This window comes from Glycine soja, chromosome 1, assembly GCF_004193775.1.
Source record: "Glycine soja cultivar W05 chromosome 1, ASM419377v2, whole genome shotgun sequence".
NCBI lineage: Eukaryota > Viridiplantae > Streptophyta > Magnoliopsida > Fabales > Fabaceae > Glycine > Glycine soja.
The window spans coordinates 4,746,297-4,765,004 of NC_041002.1; the positions used below are offsets into that span (position 1 = coordinate 4,746,297).

General features: G+C 30.7%; 2 protein-coding genes across 3 annotated transcripts; one reads left to right on the forward strand and one right to left on the reverse strand.

The window, feature by feature from the left end:
• Positions 1-8,675: 8,675 nt before the first annotated feature.
• LOC114410871 (ubiquitin-conjugating enzyme E2 2-like) lies at positions 8,676-12,209 on the forward strand. 2 transcript variants are annotated; one of them, XM_028374785.1, is made up of 6 exons: positions 8,676-8,996; positions 9,647-9,785; positions 9,887-9,912; positions 10,628-10,717; positions 11,057-11,145; positions 11,918-12,209. In XM_028374785.1, exons 2-6 carry the CDS (start codon positions 9,661-9,663, stop codon positions 12,044-12,046), a joined length of 459 nt encoding a protein of 152 aa, XP_028230586.1. In that variant the 5' UTR covers positions 8,676-8,996; positions 9,647-9,660; the 3' UTR covers positions 12,047-12,209. The 2 variants fall into 2 exon arrangements, with proteins under 2 accessions (XP_028230586.1, XP_028230585.1); XM_028374784.1 differs by having other exon boundaries at positions 8,759-9,009.
• Positions 12,210-12,895: 686 nt separating this feature from the next.
• LOC114410864 (probable LRR receptor-like serine/threonine-protein kinase At1g14390) lies at positions 12,896-16,494 on the reverse strand. The gene is made up of 7 exons (XM_028374780.1): positions 15,154-16,494; positions 14,311-14,444; positions 13,973-14,216; positions 13,691-13,884; positions 13,526-13,578; positions 13,339-13,450; positions 12,896-13,248 (listed from the first exon to the last, which is right to left on the reverse strand). Exons 1-7 carry the CDS (start codon positions 16,370-16,372, stop codon positions 12,970-12,972), a joined length of 2,235 nt encoding a protein of 744 aa, XP_028230581.1. The 5' UTR covers positions 16,373-16,494; the 3' UTR covers positions 12,896-12,969.
• Between the last annotated feature and the right edge of the window lie 2,214 nt (positions 16,495-18,708).

An 18,708-nucleotide genomic window follows, 5' to 3' on the forward strand; every position in this document is an offset into this window, starting at 1 on the left:
AGAAAACCTTGGTGAGGACATTCGAAAGTGGTTAAGATCATTCATAAGCACTTGAGAAAAGCTAAAGACCAATTCCTCATCCATGGAGATTCAAAATTAAAATTAAACGGTTATACTGATGCAAGTTTTGCATCGGATAAAGATGATAGTAAATCTATTTTTGGATGTCTTTTCACCTTGATTGGTGGTGCAATAAGTTGGAAAAGTTCCAAGCAAGCAACAATTGCTGATTCATCAACTGAGGCAAAGTACATAGCTGTAAGTGAGGCCGCTAAGGAAGCAATTTGGATGAAAAGGTTCATTTCTAAACTTGGTGTGGTTCCTTCAATAAGAGAACTAGTTCCAATGTGTGAAAATAATGGAGCAGTTGCTCAAGCAAAAGAACCAAGATCGCACCAAAAGTCCAAACATATTCTACGAAGATATCATTTGATTAGAGAGATCTTAGAACATGGTGACATTAAGATTGAAAAGGTAGAAGGGAAGGAGAATGTGGTAGATCCATTCACCAAGGCACTTGGCATAAAGGAGTTTGATAAGCACAAGTGAAAAGTAGGAATGAAGTACATGAGTAATTGACTCTAGTGCAAGTGCGATATTGTTGAAAATAAATGTGTATATCCAAGATCAAATTATCATGTAAGCTCAATTCTAGCTTTTATAATAAAGTATTATGTTTCTTTATCATATTTATATTGTTTGATAAAATGGTTATTTTGATAAAGTCCTTGATTATAATTAAATATTTGTTATCATAATAGAGATTATGAAAATGAAAAATGGTTCCTTTATAATTTTAATTTAAAATGTTCTTGATCATAGAATTATTATGAATAGGACATAATAATATGCATAGATCAATATATGTGTGATAGTATTCATTGGATGAATATTAATAGGTCTCATTTATTAATTTACACATATAGATGATGCACATAAGAATGTAATCATTAAATTGACTCAAATGAGATTTCCTAATGGTACCTTAGATTCTCAAGAAGAAATGTAATTTTTTTTTACCTAAGTTTCTTATAGTAATTAATAAGTCATTTGTTGTATTTTAAGTCCAGACACTTAATGTTTCATAGCACTAGTTGAATGAACATTGGATATAATTAAATACTTATATGATTAATGATTATTCAGGAAGGGATCCATCTACTCTAAGTAGAGCTCTATAATAAAATTAAGATTTGGAAGTAATATATATATATATATATATATATATATATACACACACACACACACACACACACACACACATTATTATTTCATGTTATTCCAACGTTAAAGACTATTGAACCTATGGATCACACAAACGAGAATTTTAATCTTTATTAAAAAATTATTTAATATTTGATGATTGATTAAATTAGATAATTTAATTTATTCAAATAATTAATTAATTTTTAAAATGAAATATTATTATATTCTTTGCTAGCACTAAAAATATAAATAATATTAATGAAAATAATTTTGAAAGAAACAAAAGGTGTACGTACTGTAGTGAAAAACATGTCCAAATATTGGACTTGGTAAAAATCGATGTTAACTAACTCACGTTAACATCGGTTTTTGGAAGAAAAAAATCGATGTTGTATTGTTCTATTTATAATTTTTTTCGCACTTCTTGTAGTTCACTTGTCTCTCCCTCACGAACCCTCCATTGTCAGTCTCACTCCCACTCTCGCGGCACTAAAACCATTGTTGCTGACGGTGTCTCGCTCACGATGCCACTCTCACTTTCACTCTCGCGGCGTTGAAACCACCATTCACTCTAACTCTCACTCATGGTGTAGGCATCACTGTCACTCTCGCTCTCGCGGTTTGTTTTTCTCTCGAAGCATTTTTCAACAGTGGTTGTTCATGGTTCTCGTTATTTTGGTTGTTTTGGTTGTTTTCGACAATGTTTTGGTTGATTCGACATTGTGTTGGTTGTTCATGGTTCTAGTTATTTTAGTTGTTTTCGACAATGTTTTCGTTGGATTCAACAGTGTTTTCGACATTGTGTTTTCGACATTGTGCATGTTCATGGTTCTCTAGTGGCAACATGCACAATGTCACATATAACCAAGATCTGGTGAATCCAGCTCTACTTACTGAATGGACAGAACTCAGAGAGTTCTATGAGCTCACGGGAAATCATCAAGTCATCTTGACCCACTATGGACAAAGTGTTTTCCTCCTTACCATCTTCAAAAACACCTCTGAACCAAAAGCTTTCCCTAAATAACACTCCTTGTATCATCAAGTTCCTAATTCAATGACTTTTAAAGTCCTGCTGACTGAGTACAAAGTGACTTGCAGCAGTTTGACGAGTAATTAAGCATTTCTCTGTATGTCAAATTTTAAAATGATATACATATCTAATATGAATTTCATGTTAATTTCAGGATGTGCAAAATATCATGTACTCATTTATAAAAGCTGCAAGATTCACCCATCTGAACTTGGAAGGGACTATGGAGTGTAGGATAGTTTATAATCATCATAAGAAGACTCTAAAAATTAGGAATGGATAGAGGAATTTTTCATAATCACAGAATTTTCTTCTTGGAACTCAACCAAATGCAACTTCTAACTTTGTTTTAGTTTGACTTTGTAATTAAAGTACATTACTACTCTGCTATTATCAATTTGTAAATTTTTGTTTATAAAAGTTATTTTGTGAGAATTATTGGAACATATTGAACATATTTATGGTATATTTTGTTTATAAATGTTTATAACTACTCTTGGTACATGATATATTGATATACTTTATTTATAACTTTTGGTGCATAACTAATTTTATGTGTTTTTTTACAACTTTGAATGATAAGTTGTGATTTGAATTAATTACAAGTTGGTAATTAAAAAACAAATTAAATAAGATATTAGAAAAACCAAAAAATAACAGGAAAACCAATGTTGTTGTTTACTGACAACATTAATTTTTTTTAAAATCGGTGTTGATGAGAAGAAAACAACATCAACTTTTCTTAAAATCGATGTTGTTTTTTGCTAAAACAACATCGGTTTTTTAAAAATCGATGTTAAAAGTCCTTAATAACTGATGTAAAAAACTTATTTTCTAGTAGTGGTGTGAAAGCAAAAGTAAATGATTTTTTTTTCCTTTTTTTGTTGATTTTAATATTTTTTCTCTTTTCTTTTTTTATTTTTTTGTTTTCTCTTTTTTTTTCATTTATTTGTGTTTGCCCGGACAAAATCCACACAATTATATTAAAACATTTGTATAACTCTCATCTTTACAATTAGTGAAGAAATTGTGAACTAAGTAGGGAAGACCAAAGTTGAGAACTTGGGATACTTCAATTAAGAATTAACTAAATTTTGCAAATGACATGAAATTACTACTAAAAAGGATATATGGTAATTTTTCATCCTCAAAATAAATTAAAAAATATGCTAAAAAGATATAATTCATGAGTTAACTCATCACATAAATAAAAAATATAAAAAATAAAAAATAAACCGTTATGAGATATTTCAACCATAAAAAATAAAAAAAAATTATGCTAGTAATACAATAAAACATTCAAATATTTCAATTTTAAATTAAAAAAAATCTTGTTAAGGCAAGTTAACTCTAACCCAACCATCATTGACTTGTCAAATTAGTAGGTATATTGAGTTGGATTATGTGGATTGATGGGTTTAAGCTTAACCGATTTAGGTGAGTTAAACTCAACCCGTTTTAACATTCCTATCTAAGGTATCTGCATTTGACATTTGAGACACATTTCTCCTTTGTATTTTTTACTTTTTTTTTCCACATTATTGTTTTGGTTGGTTAATGTGTGTTTGCATACACATCCAACACACATGTTTATTAATGAAAACCACGGAACGGAAATTACTTTCAATTACGTAGAATTTTGGAATTATCGCATATACTTAAATGTGCCTATATATAACACATCAAGACGCGAAAGCAAACACACTTTTAGTTTGTTTTGTTTGAGTTTTAGCAGTTGCAACTTTTTCTTTTCTGTTGTTTATAAGTCTATATATGTAAATGAAGTGCTCATTTATTAAAATTTATTAGTTGGTCTATAAGTAGACACCAATATCAGAGCCATTTTATGAAGTCTAGTTTGGCATGACTTGTTTCCACGTGTCATCGTTATAACATAGAAATGCTAGTCTGTCGTTGGCACTGGCAAGTTCATTGTGCAGAAGCAACGTACACAAACACAACACCTTACAACCATGGATGTTGCCATTACGTTATGGATATTCCATTTGATTAATTTTGAAGCATGGTGAATAGGTTGAAGGTTATCAACTTTATTTGTTTTTGTTGGGTATCTAAAGAGGTTTCCTATGGGATAATGGTAGAAGATATTTTTAATTTCATTTTCATGCATTAATTGATGACTTGAGTAATGAGTTCTAATAAAAGTCTTAAAGTTTAGCTATGAGTGAAGAGTTCTAATAAAAGTCTTAAAGTTTAGCTAGGTTAATATGTAAGGTATTTGAGCCAACAAAAACTATAGTTAAGTGATATATTATATTGACATAAAAATACAAAGTGATATATTATATTGTTGTTTATTTTCTATTGTTATTTAAGATTTTTATTTTATATTAATTTTAAGTTAAACCTATTCTCACCGAACGGAAAAAAGGCATGATTGAAAATGTTGGCCAGCCTAATAGGCTTTATTTTTAAAATTTGAAGCTTTAACTTTTTACTTGAAAAGGATTTTAAAAAAATTTAAATCTGATTTTTTAATAAATAGATCATTTAGGCAAAGCTTCACGCTAACTAAGTTGTAAGCCCGATTGGCCTATTTAATGTTGTTGATTTTTTTTTTGTTATTTAAGATCTTTATTTTATATTAATTTTAAAATTTAAATATATTTTTTATATCTCAAAATTAAAATTTTATATTTTTTAATTCTCAATTAAAATTTATATTTTTTATCTCTCAAATTCAAAAAATATTTTTTATCTCTCAAATTCAAAAAATATTTTTTAGTAAGATAGTATAACAATTCTATAGCGTCAAGAATGGAATTTCTACAATATACAAAAGGAGATTTCTGCATCAAATGAAGTGATATAGATCATTCCCATCCAACAATTAGTAAACATATCACATTTATCTCGACCAAAAAATTCAAGCTATGATTATTAAAGAGTTTCTTTTATTAATACAAATTAAAGACAATATTAAAAAATTTATAATCATTTATGTATTTTATTTAACCAATTCAACTAGACTCCTCACAATTATTAAATAATTGAATACTTTCTCATAAAATGAACTTAATTTAAGATTTACGCTTGTACTTGATTTTTTTTAAAATTAATTAATACTCAATATTTGGAAAAAAAAATATTTTATACTAAAAGGCTTTAAAGAAATTCACTTTTGTATTATTTATATGTAACAAAAAGTTATATAATGGAGGCGTTTTTAAGACTTCGAATATTACAATATAATTAATCCTTTTAATTTAATATTCTCATAAAAGTATAATCTTATGAGATTGGGTCAATATATAGCATATCAACTTGTTTATTTTTTCTTTCTCCCATTCACAATTCATAAATATGTATCCCTTATAATATTATTGCTGTCATGAATTGCCCCATGCAGTGCCGAAAGCATTTTTGTTCTGCACCAATGTAATTGATTGAAAAGTAGATTCCCACGAGAGAGATAAGTATCAAAGATAGATATATTCTTATATTCTCTATTAATTGCATGAAGCAGCAATAGAAGACAAATGTATAGATATAGATTCTTGGATCTTTTGCATGTATCTTTCCTTGCTGTCCAAATATAGGCCATACTCAATGATTTTGATTTATTTGTGTGTATAACGTCTTCTTCGACTCTGCAAAAGGAATCTAACTCCCATAGTTTTCCAATTGAGGCAAGTTTCGTGTTAGTTTTTAATTTTATCTTGGTAATAAATTAAGGAAAATGATAAATGGGTACAAAAGGGGTTTCGTGCAAAATGCACGAAAGCTTACACGGTGCCGTTCGTTTACTTTTTCTCATCATTGTTTTAACATGAAACAATATAATAAGAGGGTGTTTTTCTTCCCTCGAAAGCTTTGCATTATACTCATCAATTTCCCATGTTTTTACTAGTTAGCTTAAATAATTTAATATTCCTAACAAAATAGTATTTTGTTGAAATTTTCATTTTGGGTACTAAATTAATCATATTGTCATTCTTCTTAATCTCCATTATGTAAGATGACATTATTATATTGATCGATGCCAAGTTTTCAGGAGGTAAAAGTAATGATTTCTCTTAATTACTCTTTCCAGTAAATAGATGTTAACGATTAAGTGTTGGACGACTAAACATTGGTTTTCCCCATTAACATTTCGTACAAATTTGTTTCGTCCTATATAGCATAACTCATAAATTAAATCAATTCGACAATACATAAAAAGTTTAATGTGATCGTTGAAACATTTAAAAGACGGGCTAATTTTTGTGAGGTAGTTTAGACCCTTCTAAATGGAGTACCTGAGCTAAAGAGGGAAGAAATTGTTTTAGTACTATTATTTTTTAGATTTTTTTCTATATTTTATTCATTCAATTTTAAATTAATTTAACGTAGTTACATGTTCATATTCAAATTTATAAGCAATATAAGGTTGAATCGTTGGAGTAATTCTTGAGTATAATCTTTAGTAAAAATAATTTTTTATTAGATTTTACTTATTTCTTGATCGAACTCCGGATTAGTCAAGATTTTTTTTTACAATGAATGAGATGATTAAGACAAAAAAAAAATTATAATCAGTCATTAAACTAAAATAATTTTGTGTTCATTGTTGTTTTTTTTAACCATGTGTTACTTTTTGTTATGTAAAATTTGATTAAGTTATGAAAATTAAATTTTGATGTAATTGCTTGAAGACGAATGGAGGAAACCCTTCAAAAAAACAAGTAGAATAGGAAAAAAATTGAGAAACTTGATTGTGCAAATGAAGGAACTTTATTTTGATTGGAATTGTTCATTTCGATAATTTCATTCACCCATGTGAGATTGAAAAGCGTTGAAGAGTAAATTATTTTTTGACATATTGAAGTATCAGTTAGCGTGGTTGTGAAAAACTTATGCAAAGATAACCACCGACATTAGATCATTGTATAAAAAATGTCTTTATACACGTGTCGAAATCTTGTAATTTGACCATTAGTATTGCAAATTTATAAATACAACAGTTGACGGTCAATTTAAGGAGGTTGATACACTATCACTTAATTCCTTAAAATATCAACACGCCTACCATCAAAATTAACAAATGTTCAGCCGATTATGATGTATGTATTTAATTCTCCACTTTTACGAATTTATGTTTGTTTTTTTTAGTGCACATTTCTAAATCCTTTACTTTTTTCAATTTCCATTTTTTCTCAAAATTTGATTTTTCCAATCCATATTTTTTATTATTATCGAAATAACTTACAAACTAATTATTGAATTGAAAATACTTTTATCAAAAGTTGTTCTATTATTTTATAAACTACAACCTTATTATAACTAAAATGGATATGTTTATTGAAATTATTATAGTAATTTGTATTAAATATTAAACAATTTTCTATTAAGTTGAAAACTAAAAATTTACTTGTTTAACTAACAAAAATCATAATCAAAAATAGATTTCATGTTTCACTTTTAAATATTTATTTATTAATAAAATCATTGAGTGAAAATTGATTTAGTATCTTGAAAATATTTTCGTTTTGATAGATAAATATATTTTTCACAATTAACACCATGTTAGTACAATGGCGGAGCTTCAACAATAATACTAGGGGAGCCAAAAATAAGATTTAAATAAAAAAAATATTCATAAATTACTGATTATTCGATAGTTTCATTTAAATTCATAGATTTTTTTTATCTAGTTTTTGTTAAAACAAAAGAAAATATAAATTCTTAAAATGACTCATCATGCGATCATTTTCTACGTACCATGTTTTTCTATGTAATTTTCATGATACTAACATTAAAAAAAAAAGTCTAATAGCTAAGCAATATGTCCTCACTGTGTAAAATACATTTTTTTAATTTTTAACCTAATATTAAATTTTGACTATCCAGATGTAATTATATGATTAACACTTAATTTTCAAAAATATTAATCATAATATTAAATCAAGAAGAATAAAATATCAAATTACTGTGAAAAGAAAAAATGATATTGATCATTGATTTTATCATAAATAATCAAAATTAAAACACAATGTTTTTAAGTGGTCATAAAGTATTATATATTGAATATTTATAATTGTATGATTAACAATTAATTTTCTCACTTTTATATAAAACTGACTCTTTCATTACGGGGGATTGAAATAATTTAGGGTAAATGCAAAATAGTTAGGATTTTTAAAAAAAATAAATAAGGTGAAAATAATTTTAAAAATGTTGGAACTCATTGCATTATTTCTCACCTATTTATGATAATTTCACATGTTCTATCTTTCTTCAACCAAACACTTTTATTTTTCACATATTTTTTTCTCATCCTTCTTTATTTTTATCTATTTTATTTTTCTGTTTGGTAAGAAATACCTTAAACATTCACACAAATTTTTTTAAAATTTGGGAGAACATGGCTCCCTCCTATAATCAAGAAGCTCTGCCTCTATTAGTGGTGTAAAATATTTCTGATTTTACTTATGACTAATTTTTGTTAAAAAAACTCAAAATTTTACTTAAAAATAAAATCCAATCGCATCAAGATTTTTCCACAATTGTCTGCATTTTAATGGTTTTCTAACTCACTGCAAGCAACCGCAATCGCGAGTCCGCGACTTCAACCGAAATTTAAAATCATGATAATGATGATAATAGCAAGAAGAAGAATCTCTTTCTCTCAGTACTGATAATCATGGAAGCACTTTTCAAATGATCAAATCAAATTCTCTGTTCACGTTCACATCTTTTATAAGCCGTTCCATCTTTTGCTTTCTCCTGGGACTGCACCCTTCACCACAAGTCACAAGTATCTCTCTTAGGTTCTTCTTGTTCTTTACATTACCCCAGTTTTGCTTAAAAATTTGATTTTGATGTTCTAGGAAGGTTTGTTAATGAAACCAAGTGATTCCCATTTGCTTGGTAGTTAAACGGTTGGTTACTTTTTACAAATCCTGCATTGGAAATTTATTATTAGAAAAGTGGAAGAATTGATCTGCTGAGTGAGGAATTTGGGCTTGTGATTTTTGAGAAACCAAGTTTGTGTAGGAATGAATTTGCTTCCCCCCACGTTGCGGTTTTGACTTTGTCTGTGAAAAGAATCCAGCTTTAAACTCAATGATGCATACCAGGAGGACTAAATAACACTTCGTCTGTAGGAATTGGTTTTCCATCATACATAATTCTGGAAATTATGAACTTTGATAATTGTATATCAGTGTACTGGCTTGATTATTTTGAACCAATGTAAAATCAATTTTATCTCTCATTGTGTGTGGGTTTTGATTCCTTTAAACTTTTAATGTTTTGTGTAATATAGATTGCTTCTTTCTTCAATCAGTTGCTTGCTGATACTGCTTTCTCTCTCTCTCTCTCTCTCTCTCTCTCTTGTTTCTCTATAGACAATGGCTTGTCAATTACTGATTGCCAATGCTTGTGTTGGATTTGATTGAAAAATAGGTTGACTTGTGAGAATGTCCACTCCAGCAAGGAAGAGACTCATGAGAGATTTCAAAAGATTGCAACTAGATCCTCCTGCTGGCATCAGTGGGGCTCCCCAAGACAATAATATTATGCTTTGGAATGCAGTTATCTTTGGGTATGATAGTAAACTGAAGAATTTACAAATCCTAAGATTTCTTTTTTCCTTAGGGGTTTGTTCCCTTTTGTGGTCTAATTATGCTTTTCTTGTTTTTCTAGACCAGATGACACCCCTTGGGATGGAGGTACAACAATATCTTCTACCTTATTTACTCAAAAAGACTTTATATATTGTTTCAATATTCATATGAAAATTTCTTTGCATGTCCTAAGATACTGTTTTGTTCCTCCTCTGCACCACTCACTAACCAAAGATTGCACAGTCCTTTTCTATGAAGAACTTCAACACTTTAAACCAAATCATATAACTGGGATAACCCCTGCTGCACATTTAACTGAAGATTCACGTATTATAATGATCAGTTGTGATTGTTTAGTATGTGATTAGCCCCTGTAAAATAGCATCTTTCTATTACCCGTTGATATGATAGCGCAACCATGAGCCTTTGTGGATTAGTAGGAGACTTGGGCTTATTTGCATTTACAAATAATTGAGAAGAAGAAAGTTCAACTTTGCATCCAGCTATATATTATTATTATTTTGTTGCTGTAAAGTACAATCAAATGATTTTTTTAGCATGCAAGTGCTGAAAATTTTCAAGAATATTAGAGTTTCTTTATCTGTCATCCAATTTGGAAGCATCTAGAAAGATGGTGCTCTTTTATTTGATTCATGCAGATATTTATAGTGCTACATGTTGTGGTATTGATTTTAGGCTTCTTTAAGAGATTGATTTTACTGTTTGTTAGATTCTTCATGTGAGGGTATTTTAATTATACCTGGTTACTGTGTTTTCTAACTTCAGCATGCTTATCTGATCTAATTTGTGTGTCTTTCAGGCACATTTAAGCTAACACTTCAGTTCATTGAGGATTATCCTAATAAACCACCAGCAGTGCGCTTTGTTTCTCAAATGTTTCATCCAAACAGTAAGTAGGAAACTAGAACTCGCCTTGTCTGTCTTTCTGAGCCAACATGTATAGGACCCTGCAATCAATAATGGAATTGAAATGCAACCACTTGAACTATTTGCATATTCACTATTCAGCACCCAAAAGCTTACAATCCAACTCAAACAGAACTGAAAATCATTATTTAATTCTACCAAATGAATTTGGATTTTGGAAGTCACTGGTAAATAGTTAATAAAGAGTTTGCTTTTGTCTTTCTTTCTATGGATCAATGAATCTGTATGGAAATCAGTACTATTTTCTTTTGTCAAGTAAGGTAACTTCCAGTTCTGAGCCCCTTTTCCTTGTCAATTTTAGTTTATGCAGATGGAAGCATATGTTTGGACATTTTACAAAATCAATGGAGTCCGATTTATGATGTTGCTGCAATACTTACCTCAATTCAGGTCACAGTGATTCTCTATATTTTGGCATTGCTTTAAGACTATTAATGTTAACACTAATTTGATTGTATCCCATCCCAAAATCTGTGTACCTTTCTTTTGATAGCAGTGATTTATTTGAGTCATTGTTGTACTTGTGTGGAGTTATGATGGTGTAGGAGCCTTTACCTTCCTTGTCTGTTAAGACTAAGAAATAAGAAATAAGAAATATTGCCTTTCAATTAGTTTTGCATACTCACAACAGTTCAAGAGTGTATCATATGTAGATTCATGTGCAAGTGTCAGATTCGTCTGTCAACAATACCGTTATCAGTCAGTTTTGACCTTGCAGTCTTTTATTTTTTCCATTTCATCTTATTCTTCAGTTATGCCTGTGCATGCCTTCTTGTTTACTAACAAAAAAAGTGGTTAAGAATCTAGGAAGTTCTACAAGGTTCAATAACAACTGGCTGTATCATAATCTCAGTTTTTTTTCTTCTTAAAAGAAAAAACTGTTGTAGTAGGCTTCTAGAAAACAAATCATGTCCTCCTTAAAAATTTCTATTCTCTCCTTTATGTAAGAAATCACTGTATTTTTAGTTCTATCACTGTTTTCTTTATGATAAGAGATGGAAAAGAGCTAAGTACAAGATAAGAGGATTAGATATCCTCCAAAAGCCTAGGTAACAAGAAAAACACATGACTAATTAGTAAGCATTTTGAAGAATATAATGTGTTGCTTGTGCTTTTGCTCTGAATACTTTCTGCTTACATGAAACTGAGTTTCTTGTTGCAGAGCTTGCTTTGTGATCCAAACCCAAACTCTCCAGCAAATTCAGAAGCTGCTCGGATATTTAGTGAAAACAAACGTGAATACAACAGAAGAGTACGAGACATTGTTGAGCAGAGTTGGACTGCTGATTAATTATCTTGGAGCCTCTATTGCTGTTAAAAGGTTGTCAAAGGATCTGATTGAATAACAATATAAGTACTTAAAAGAACAATTGTGTTTTGTAACCCTTGACAATGTGTTTGTTCAAACTTATATGAATGGACATTCCACCCTATGATCTCTATGTTGTGCAGAATTATGTTTTGTTCAATACTCATTAGCAGACTATGTTGGACCTATGATCTAAAAAAAAAGTCATTCCCCCAGAAGGTTCAAGGAGGGGAACAAGGGATTGCTTGGTAGGAACCTAAATAAAAATTAGATAGGTACTTAAATAATAGTAATATTGAAAAGTGTCGGCCTGTTTTAAGAAATTATATATTTACAACTCCATTTTAGGCTTTGTTTGTTGACTGTTTGCAAAAACAGTTTTCTGTTTTATAAAGTTTATACATTTCCTCAGCACATTTGAGTGTTTGTCCCATAAACACATTCTGTTTTCTAAAATTTTGTCCCCAACCATAGGCGCTTGTAGAAGAGGATGAGGAAACATCTCAACTGTTTCTGTTTTTGGTTTTTAAAATACTTTTTTTGGAAACAATTTCGAAACAAAAAAAAAAAAGATTTTGGACACATACAGAAAAGGTCCTGGGAGGTACCACTGAGAAGAATAGTTTTCATAGTTTTTAATCTTGTAAAGAGGAGGACAGTGGAGGAAGCTGTCAAAAGAGATCTAATGGTAAATAACATCTCTGAAACTTTTGTCTTGAACCAAGTTGAATCGCGTCATGTTTTCCATATTTTAAAATTTGATTTGGATGAGATTACCGAGTAACAGCAGAATTATTTTAAAAAACTCTTTTTAAAACTAAAAGTGAGAAGTGAATCAAACTAGCCCTTATTCTTTATGATTAAATACTTATGAACTGTGAGCAAACCATTTTGTTACAGCAAGTTTACATTTTTGAAAAGAGGTGTACACCGCTGGTCCTTGGCTCTTGAACTTGCATGGAGTACTGCAAATTCCAGAGAACATCCTCTATTGAAGGGCGATTACTTGAAACCTTGCTGAGACAACTGATGGTGATCTGAACTGCAGTCTTCAATGATTCATACACACAAGTCTCCCGGAGGGAAGAATCGAACACGCCCTTTAGTATCGGTGATGTACCCTTTAGTGATGGTGATGCACCCCTCAGAGATGGTGATGCAGCTTCTGCTAAACCTCTCTCCAGCTGAACAAGACAAAGAGGACATTAAAAATAGGAAAAACAAATCCAACAATACAAATCTGGCTAAGAATAAAATGTCATACTCATGCATACCTCATCCTTCACCTCCTCTACTTCACTGGAAGATGTAATTAGTTTGCCAGTGATAACTTGAAGTAGAATAACACCAAACTGATAGATGTCTTCCTTTTCTGCATCATCAATGCTGCATATGGGGATAACATGTTATACTTTGGATGCATCACTGGAAGAAATATATAGATTAAACTGAGAAATATACCTTCCAATTTGATTAGTGGATCTTTGTTCACAAAGTTTGCTGTTATGACCTTTCTAAATATTGACAAAGGCAGATTTCATCGAGGTTAGAGACTTCAAGAGAGGCACTTCATGCAAATATTACTGAGAACTAGTCAAATTACATATATTGTTTTCTAACTCTAACCTTGGACGGCCATGGAATGCTGTATCCACTAACTTTTCCGTTGAGACAATCATCCAACAGAATATTCTCAATCTTTATATTGTTGCCAAATATGCCAGGATGAACTCTGGTGTGTAAGAACTGGATTCCTCTTCCAATGCCTATGCTGATTTCCATTCTTTGTGGCCATTTCAGCATTTCCCTTTTTCTCCTATCTGTTACATGGAATTTCATGTTACATTTTTTGGTCATACAAGTGTTAATTTGCCTTTGCAGTTAATTCTGTGCGAATGTTTTGTTTACCTGCAAGGTAATCCCTCAATGACACGTTTGAGACATGTTCAAATACAATGAATACTGTGCTTATCATTTGGGGACGGTCCTGATGAGTAATGATACAGTGTCCTAGAACACTCACCAAATTCCTGTGCCTTAAATAGGGCAATACCTTCAAGCTCTGAATACTGTTTTTGTATAAACTTTTCTGCTTTAGTTTCACGCAATTGACCATGACCATTGAACCATCTATGTGCCAACCTTTATATAGCTGTGCAAATGCAAGCAAGAGTATAGGCCATTACCACTTGATCTTGTAGAGATTATCATTATGAAACAAATGAACAAATAAAAGATTCTTTCACCTGTCCCTGTGATCCTTCTGCTATAAGATTTGATGGGTCAAAGTTGTTTGTAGCATCTTCAATTTCTTCTAATGAGAAAATGCAGTATGGTGGGAATCCAAGAAAAGGTTGCCTCATTGGTAGAGGAGGACGTCCTATTTCCATAGGGGGAAAATTAACAATTCATGCATGAGTTAAATAGAAGGCCAGGAATACGAAAACCACCATAAGAGGTACGAAAATTATGATCTGAATTTAACATGTGCACGATTTATCATATCATCATACAACAACAACCAAGCCTTTTGTACCATACCATTGTATTAAAATAGATGTTTAAAGTATATAGTATCTAATTTTAAAGATTTACTCTCTCTTTTTGAGAAATGAAATGTACTACATTTTAATCTATTTGAAACTATACAAATGTCATAGTAGTGATAAATAATTATAAATGAACCACCCAAAACATTTTTTTCTTCCTCTATTACATTTATTCTCAATGACAACTAATCTTATTAGATACTCTGTTGATTTTAGAACTTTAGGAAATGATGTTTCAAACACCCTTTATTATCGACTTGGAAACTTTACTAAAAAAAAGACTTTATTTATACTCCAAAGTTTCAAAATTCATAATAGAGATGAACGACTAGTTGTCAATAATATCAACAATCACATAAAGGCAAAAAAATGTCCCTAACAAGTTCTTTTATATAAATATGGATCGAAGTGAAATACATATTAATTTCCAACTGAGAGAAATGCGGTGCAATACTGTAACGTAATTATGTAAACATACCTCTAGACACCAGAGTGCAATTTATAATTAAATAATAATAATAATAATAATAATGTCCTTACTTGCATTAATATTTGGTCTTGGATAAGCACGGACAGAGAAATTATCTGGAGCAGAGATGTCTATGCTATAATCACTGTCTGCTTTTTCTGGTTTGGACTTTCTGAAGATGCACCAAATGAGAAGAGCCAGAAGCCCGGAAATTCCCACAACACCTCCAACAATACCAAGAATTTGGCCTAGTTGCATCTCTGGTTCCTTCTTCTGGCTTTTAATTGATGGCTTAATAACAGCTAAGGCCTCCACTTTCTGGCAATAAGAAGATGGATATTGATCACTTAAGCTTCTGTTTATCAAACAATTCCCATAATAAAGTGTTGTTCGGTTTGAAGCCTTTGAACCAACGCAAGATGGCAATGTTCCCACCAAGAGGTTGTGTGAGATATCAACAAAAGTCAGAGAAGAACTACATGACACATTCAAAGAAAGGGAACCACTTAATTGGTTTGAAGCCAACTTTAGGTACTTGAGGGAAGGAAGAGAGAAAATAAATGACGGGATATTTCCAAATATCACATTGGAAGAGATGTCAAACAGCTCAAGTTTATAAACATGCATGAGTTGAGGAGGGATTCTACATCTCAAAGAGTTGTTTCTCAAGATAACCCTCACAAGATTCTTGCTCAATGAAGGGAACTCAGGGCCTAATTTGTTGCCACTCAAATTGAGCTCTTCAAGAGAAGCTAGTTTTCCAAGATCAGGCACACTTCCATTGAAAAGATTATCAGCCAAAACAAGACTTTTTAGATTCTTCAAAGAGGACACTGAAGGTGTGATTTCCCCATAAATGAAGTTTGAGCTAAAGTTCATCACTTCAAGAGACCAGAACCTGTCAATCTTGGAGGGCAAGGGACCCCACAAACCAAGTGACACCAATGACAACACCTTCAGATTTGAGAGCTTTGTCAAGACAGTAAAGAAAGACTCAATGGAGAATCTTTCTGAGAGAGTCTCAGATGAATTTCCAACGACAGTTAACTCGGTTACATGGCCATTGGAGCACACAATATTGAGAGAAGGAGAGGAAGGGAGGGAGCAGAAATTGGTCAAGTTGGTCCATCCATGAAGAGCTTGAGGGTATTCAAGAAGCTTCTGAACTTGGAGAAGGATTCTGTTCTCACTTGTCGTTAGCTGTGCACTTGGAATTGGAGTGAGCAGCACAAGAATGATTGCAATGATTGCAGGAAACAAGTAGTACAAAGAAACCAAGAAATTCTTCATTTTCTGAGGGTGAAATTGACACCTGTGTTGTAGTGAGACAAAGAATGGTGAGTGAGTCTCAGAAAGAACAGTGTATAACTATATATTGCAGTGTTGAAGCTAACGAATTGAAATTCTCTATGCCACCAAGAAGCTTAACTGTAACAGCAGCAGTTATTGCTCCAAATATTAATGTTCTGCAAAATTCTTGACTTCTTCTACTACTATTATTATTATAGTAAAACACATACTTTTGGAAACATTTATTTCTATTTTCTAATGCATTTCTTGTTATCAATTAAAATTTATTATAATCAAATATAAAGTAATTTTTAATAATTTTCATTTAATAATAGAAAGTGTGATAAAAAGTATGTTAGATAATTTGCTGCTGACATTTCTATTATTATTTGGTATAGTATTGCATAATTTAATAACTTATTGATTTGTTTGCATGATATGAGGATAGAAAGTTTCGATAAGGTGGAGCTGGTAGAAACTTCGTAAAGAGAATCTGGGATTCTAAAAAAGAGTGGGATTTTATGATTACATGTAACTGAAGCCACCAAAGTTGTTGATGGAAACCTTTTCAAAGAGTGTAAGTCAAGAATCCTGATCAGATGCTACGCAGACTACATCATCTTAATTACAACCAGGTTTTATATGCTGCCACGTGGACCCATGAAGCCCCATTTTCCACGATGCCAAATTCAACAGTTCAACACAGTTTTTTACTTGGGTGTTGGCATGTTATTGTGGACCTGCCTATATGTTAATGTTGACCCAATTTTTTCTTTTCTAAAAAAGAAAATATTCATGTGAAGCCACGCACGAGTATCACTATATCACAGTTATACTCCAATATGATACGTGATTTTGCCGCAATGCTACATAACAATTTAGCATTACATTGTAATTCACGGGAAAGTTATGTTTTTGGAGTATGAAATTGTATACGATACAGGCACATTGTAATTTCAAGATTGTTGCAATTTTTTTTATATAAAATTAATTTTTTTTTCTTTAAATTTTTTAGGTATCTCGTATGAATCAATAAGTGCATCATCAATTTTGAAGTAGTCGTACATCGATGTGGGAGAGTATTTTCCTCTAAACAATATTTTAATTAAATTCAGGAAAATTTTAAATAAATAATAGTATATGTATTTTGAGAGATGAGAATGGAGTTTTCTTGTGTGTTTCTCTGCCAAATTCGTTGGTTGTTCTGCTCTCTTTACTGAACAAGTTGGTGTGAAGGAGAGGTTTTCGTAAAATTCTTGTTTATTCGGATTCTTCAATGCTACAGTTAAGCTCCTATCATCTGGCTGCTGTAGACTTCATCCATGTTCCAACTAGGTTAAAATTATATTCATAATATTCATCAACAGAGGGGAACTATATTTCCTGGGTTTATGTTCTTAGAAAAACTATTCGGTAACTGATTTATGTTAGAAAAATAACTTAAAATTGTGGTCATTCTTAGATAAAGAAATGTGTTAAAAATTTCACATCTCACAAATAGTCTTGAACAAAAGTAACATATTAAAATCTCAAATTAATTAAAAATAATATCAAAATAAATTATATAAATGAGAAATAATTTTTATTTATAAGTTAATTTTATAAGATTAAATTAGATTTAAATTCATTTTTTTGACATGATATTAGAATCTATTATAGAATCATTGATGGATCTCTTGTATTTGTTAACTTTTATAATGTATGTCTATTTAATTGTCTAAATTTGAAAATATTAAAAGCTACGAAGGAAATATAAATATCTAATTTAGGTAGTAAAATTTAAATATATAACTAAAGAAGGAAAATTGAAATTATAAAAAAAAATATGTGCATAATATTTAAAAAAAAGTTGAATTCAAAATTTAAAAAAAAAGTTAAAATTATGTGTCCTTAAAGAAAAGTTTACTAAAAGATTAACTTACTTACATTGACTTTCCTTGAGTTCAGTATTAATTGCACTTACACTCTAATTGCAAATTTAAACATACTTCCCTTGTTTTATTAAGAACGGATGGAGTATAACAAAGTTAAACCTTGAGTTTTGGAATTTGCTGATTGTGGGTTTGTGTCGGCAAGGTGTTAAAAGGCATAGAGAAATTTAAAGTCTCGGGTTGCTACTTGCTACACATTATTACCTTTTAATGTGCCCTGAATTAGTTACACCTAATCCTCTTTTTGATGTTTCCAGCATCAGAAACTAAGCCTGAAATTTTGACACATTACTGGTTGCAACATATCAGTACAACAAGCAGCCATAAAGATTGAAGTTCAGTATGACAATTCTAGCATGGTCTCTTATGTCATTATATTTATGGACATGAGATTTCGTCAACTTT

What these genes read in the sequence shown, in the direction of transcription:
- LOC114410864 (XM_028374780.1), bottom strand. Translation starts at nt 16,372, where the DNA reads ATGAAGAATTTCTTGGTTTCTTTGTACTACTTGTTTCCTGCAATCATT. An exon ending in CAGAAGGATCACAGGGACAG is followed by an intron (nt 14,217 to 14,310) that starts GTGAAAGAATCT and finishes GCATTTGCACAG; the next exon opens with CTATATAAAGGTTGGCACAT. An exon ending in TAGAGGAGGTGAAGGATGAG is followed by an intron (nt 13,249 to 13,338) that starts GTATGCATGAGT and finishes TGTCTTGTTCAG; the next exon opens with CTGGAGAGAGGTTTAGCAGA.
- LOC114410871 (XM_028374785.1), top strand. Translation starts at nt 9,661, where the DNA reads ATGTCCACTCCAGCAAGGAAGAGACTCATGAGAGATTTCAAAAGATTG. An exon ending in TGACACCCCTTGGGATGGAG is followed by an intron (nt 9,913 to 10,627) that starts GTACAACAATAT and finishes TGTGTCTTTCAG; the next exon opens with GCACATTTAAGCTAACACTT. An exon ending in TCAAATGTTTCATCCAAACA is followed by an intron (nt 10,718 to 11,056) that starts GTAAGTAGGAAA and finishes TGTCAATTTTAG; the next exon opens with TTTATGCAGATGGAAGCATA.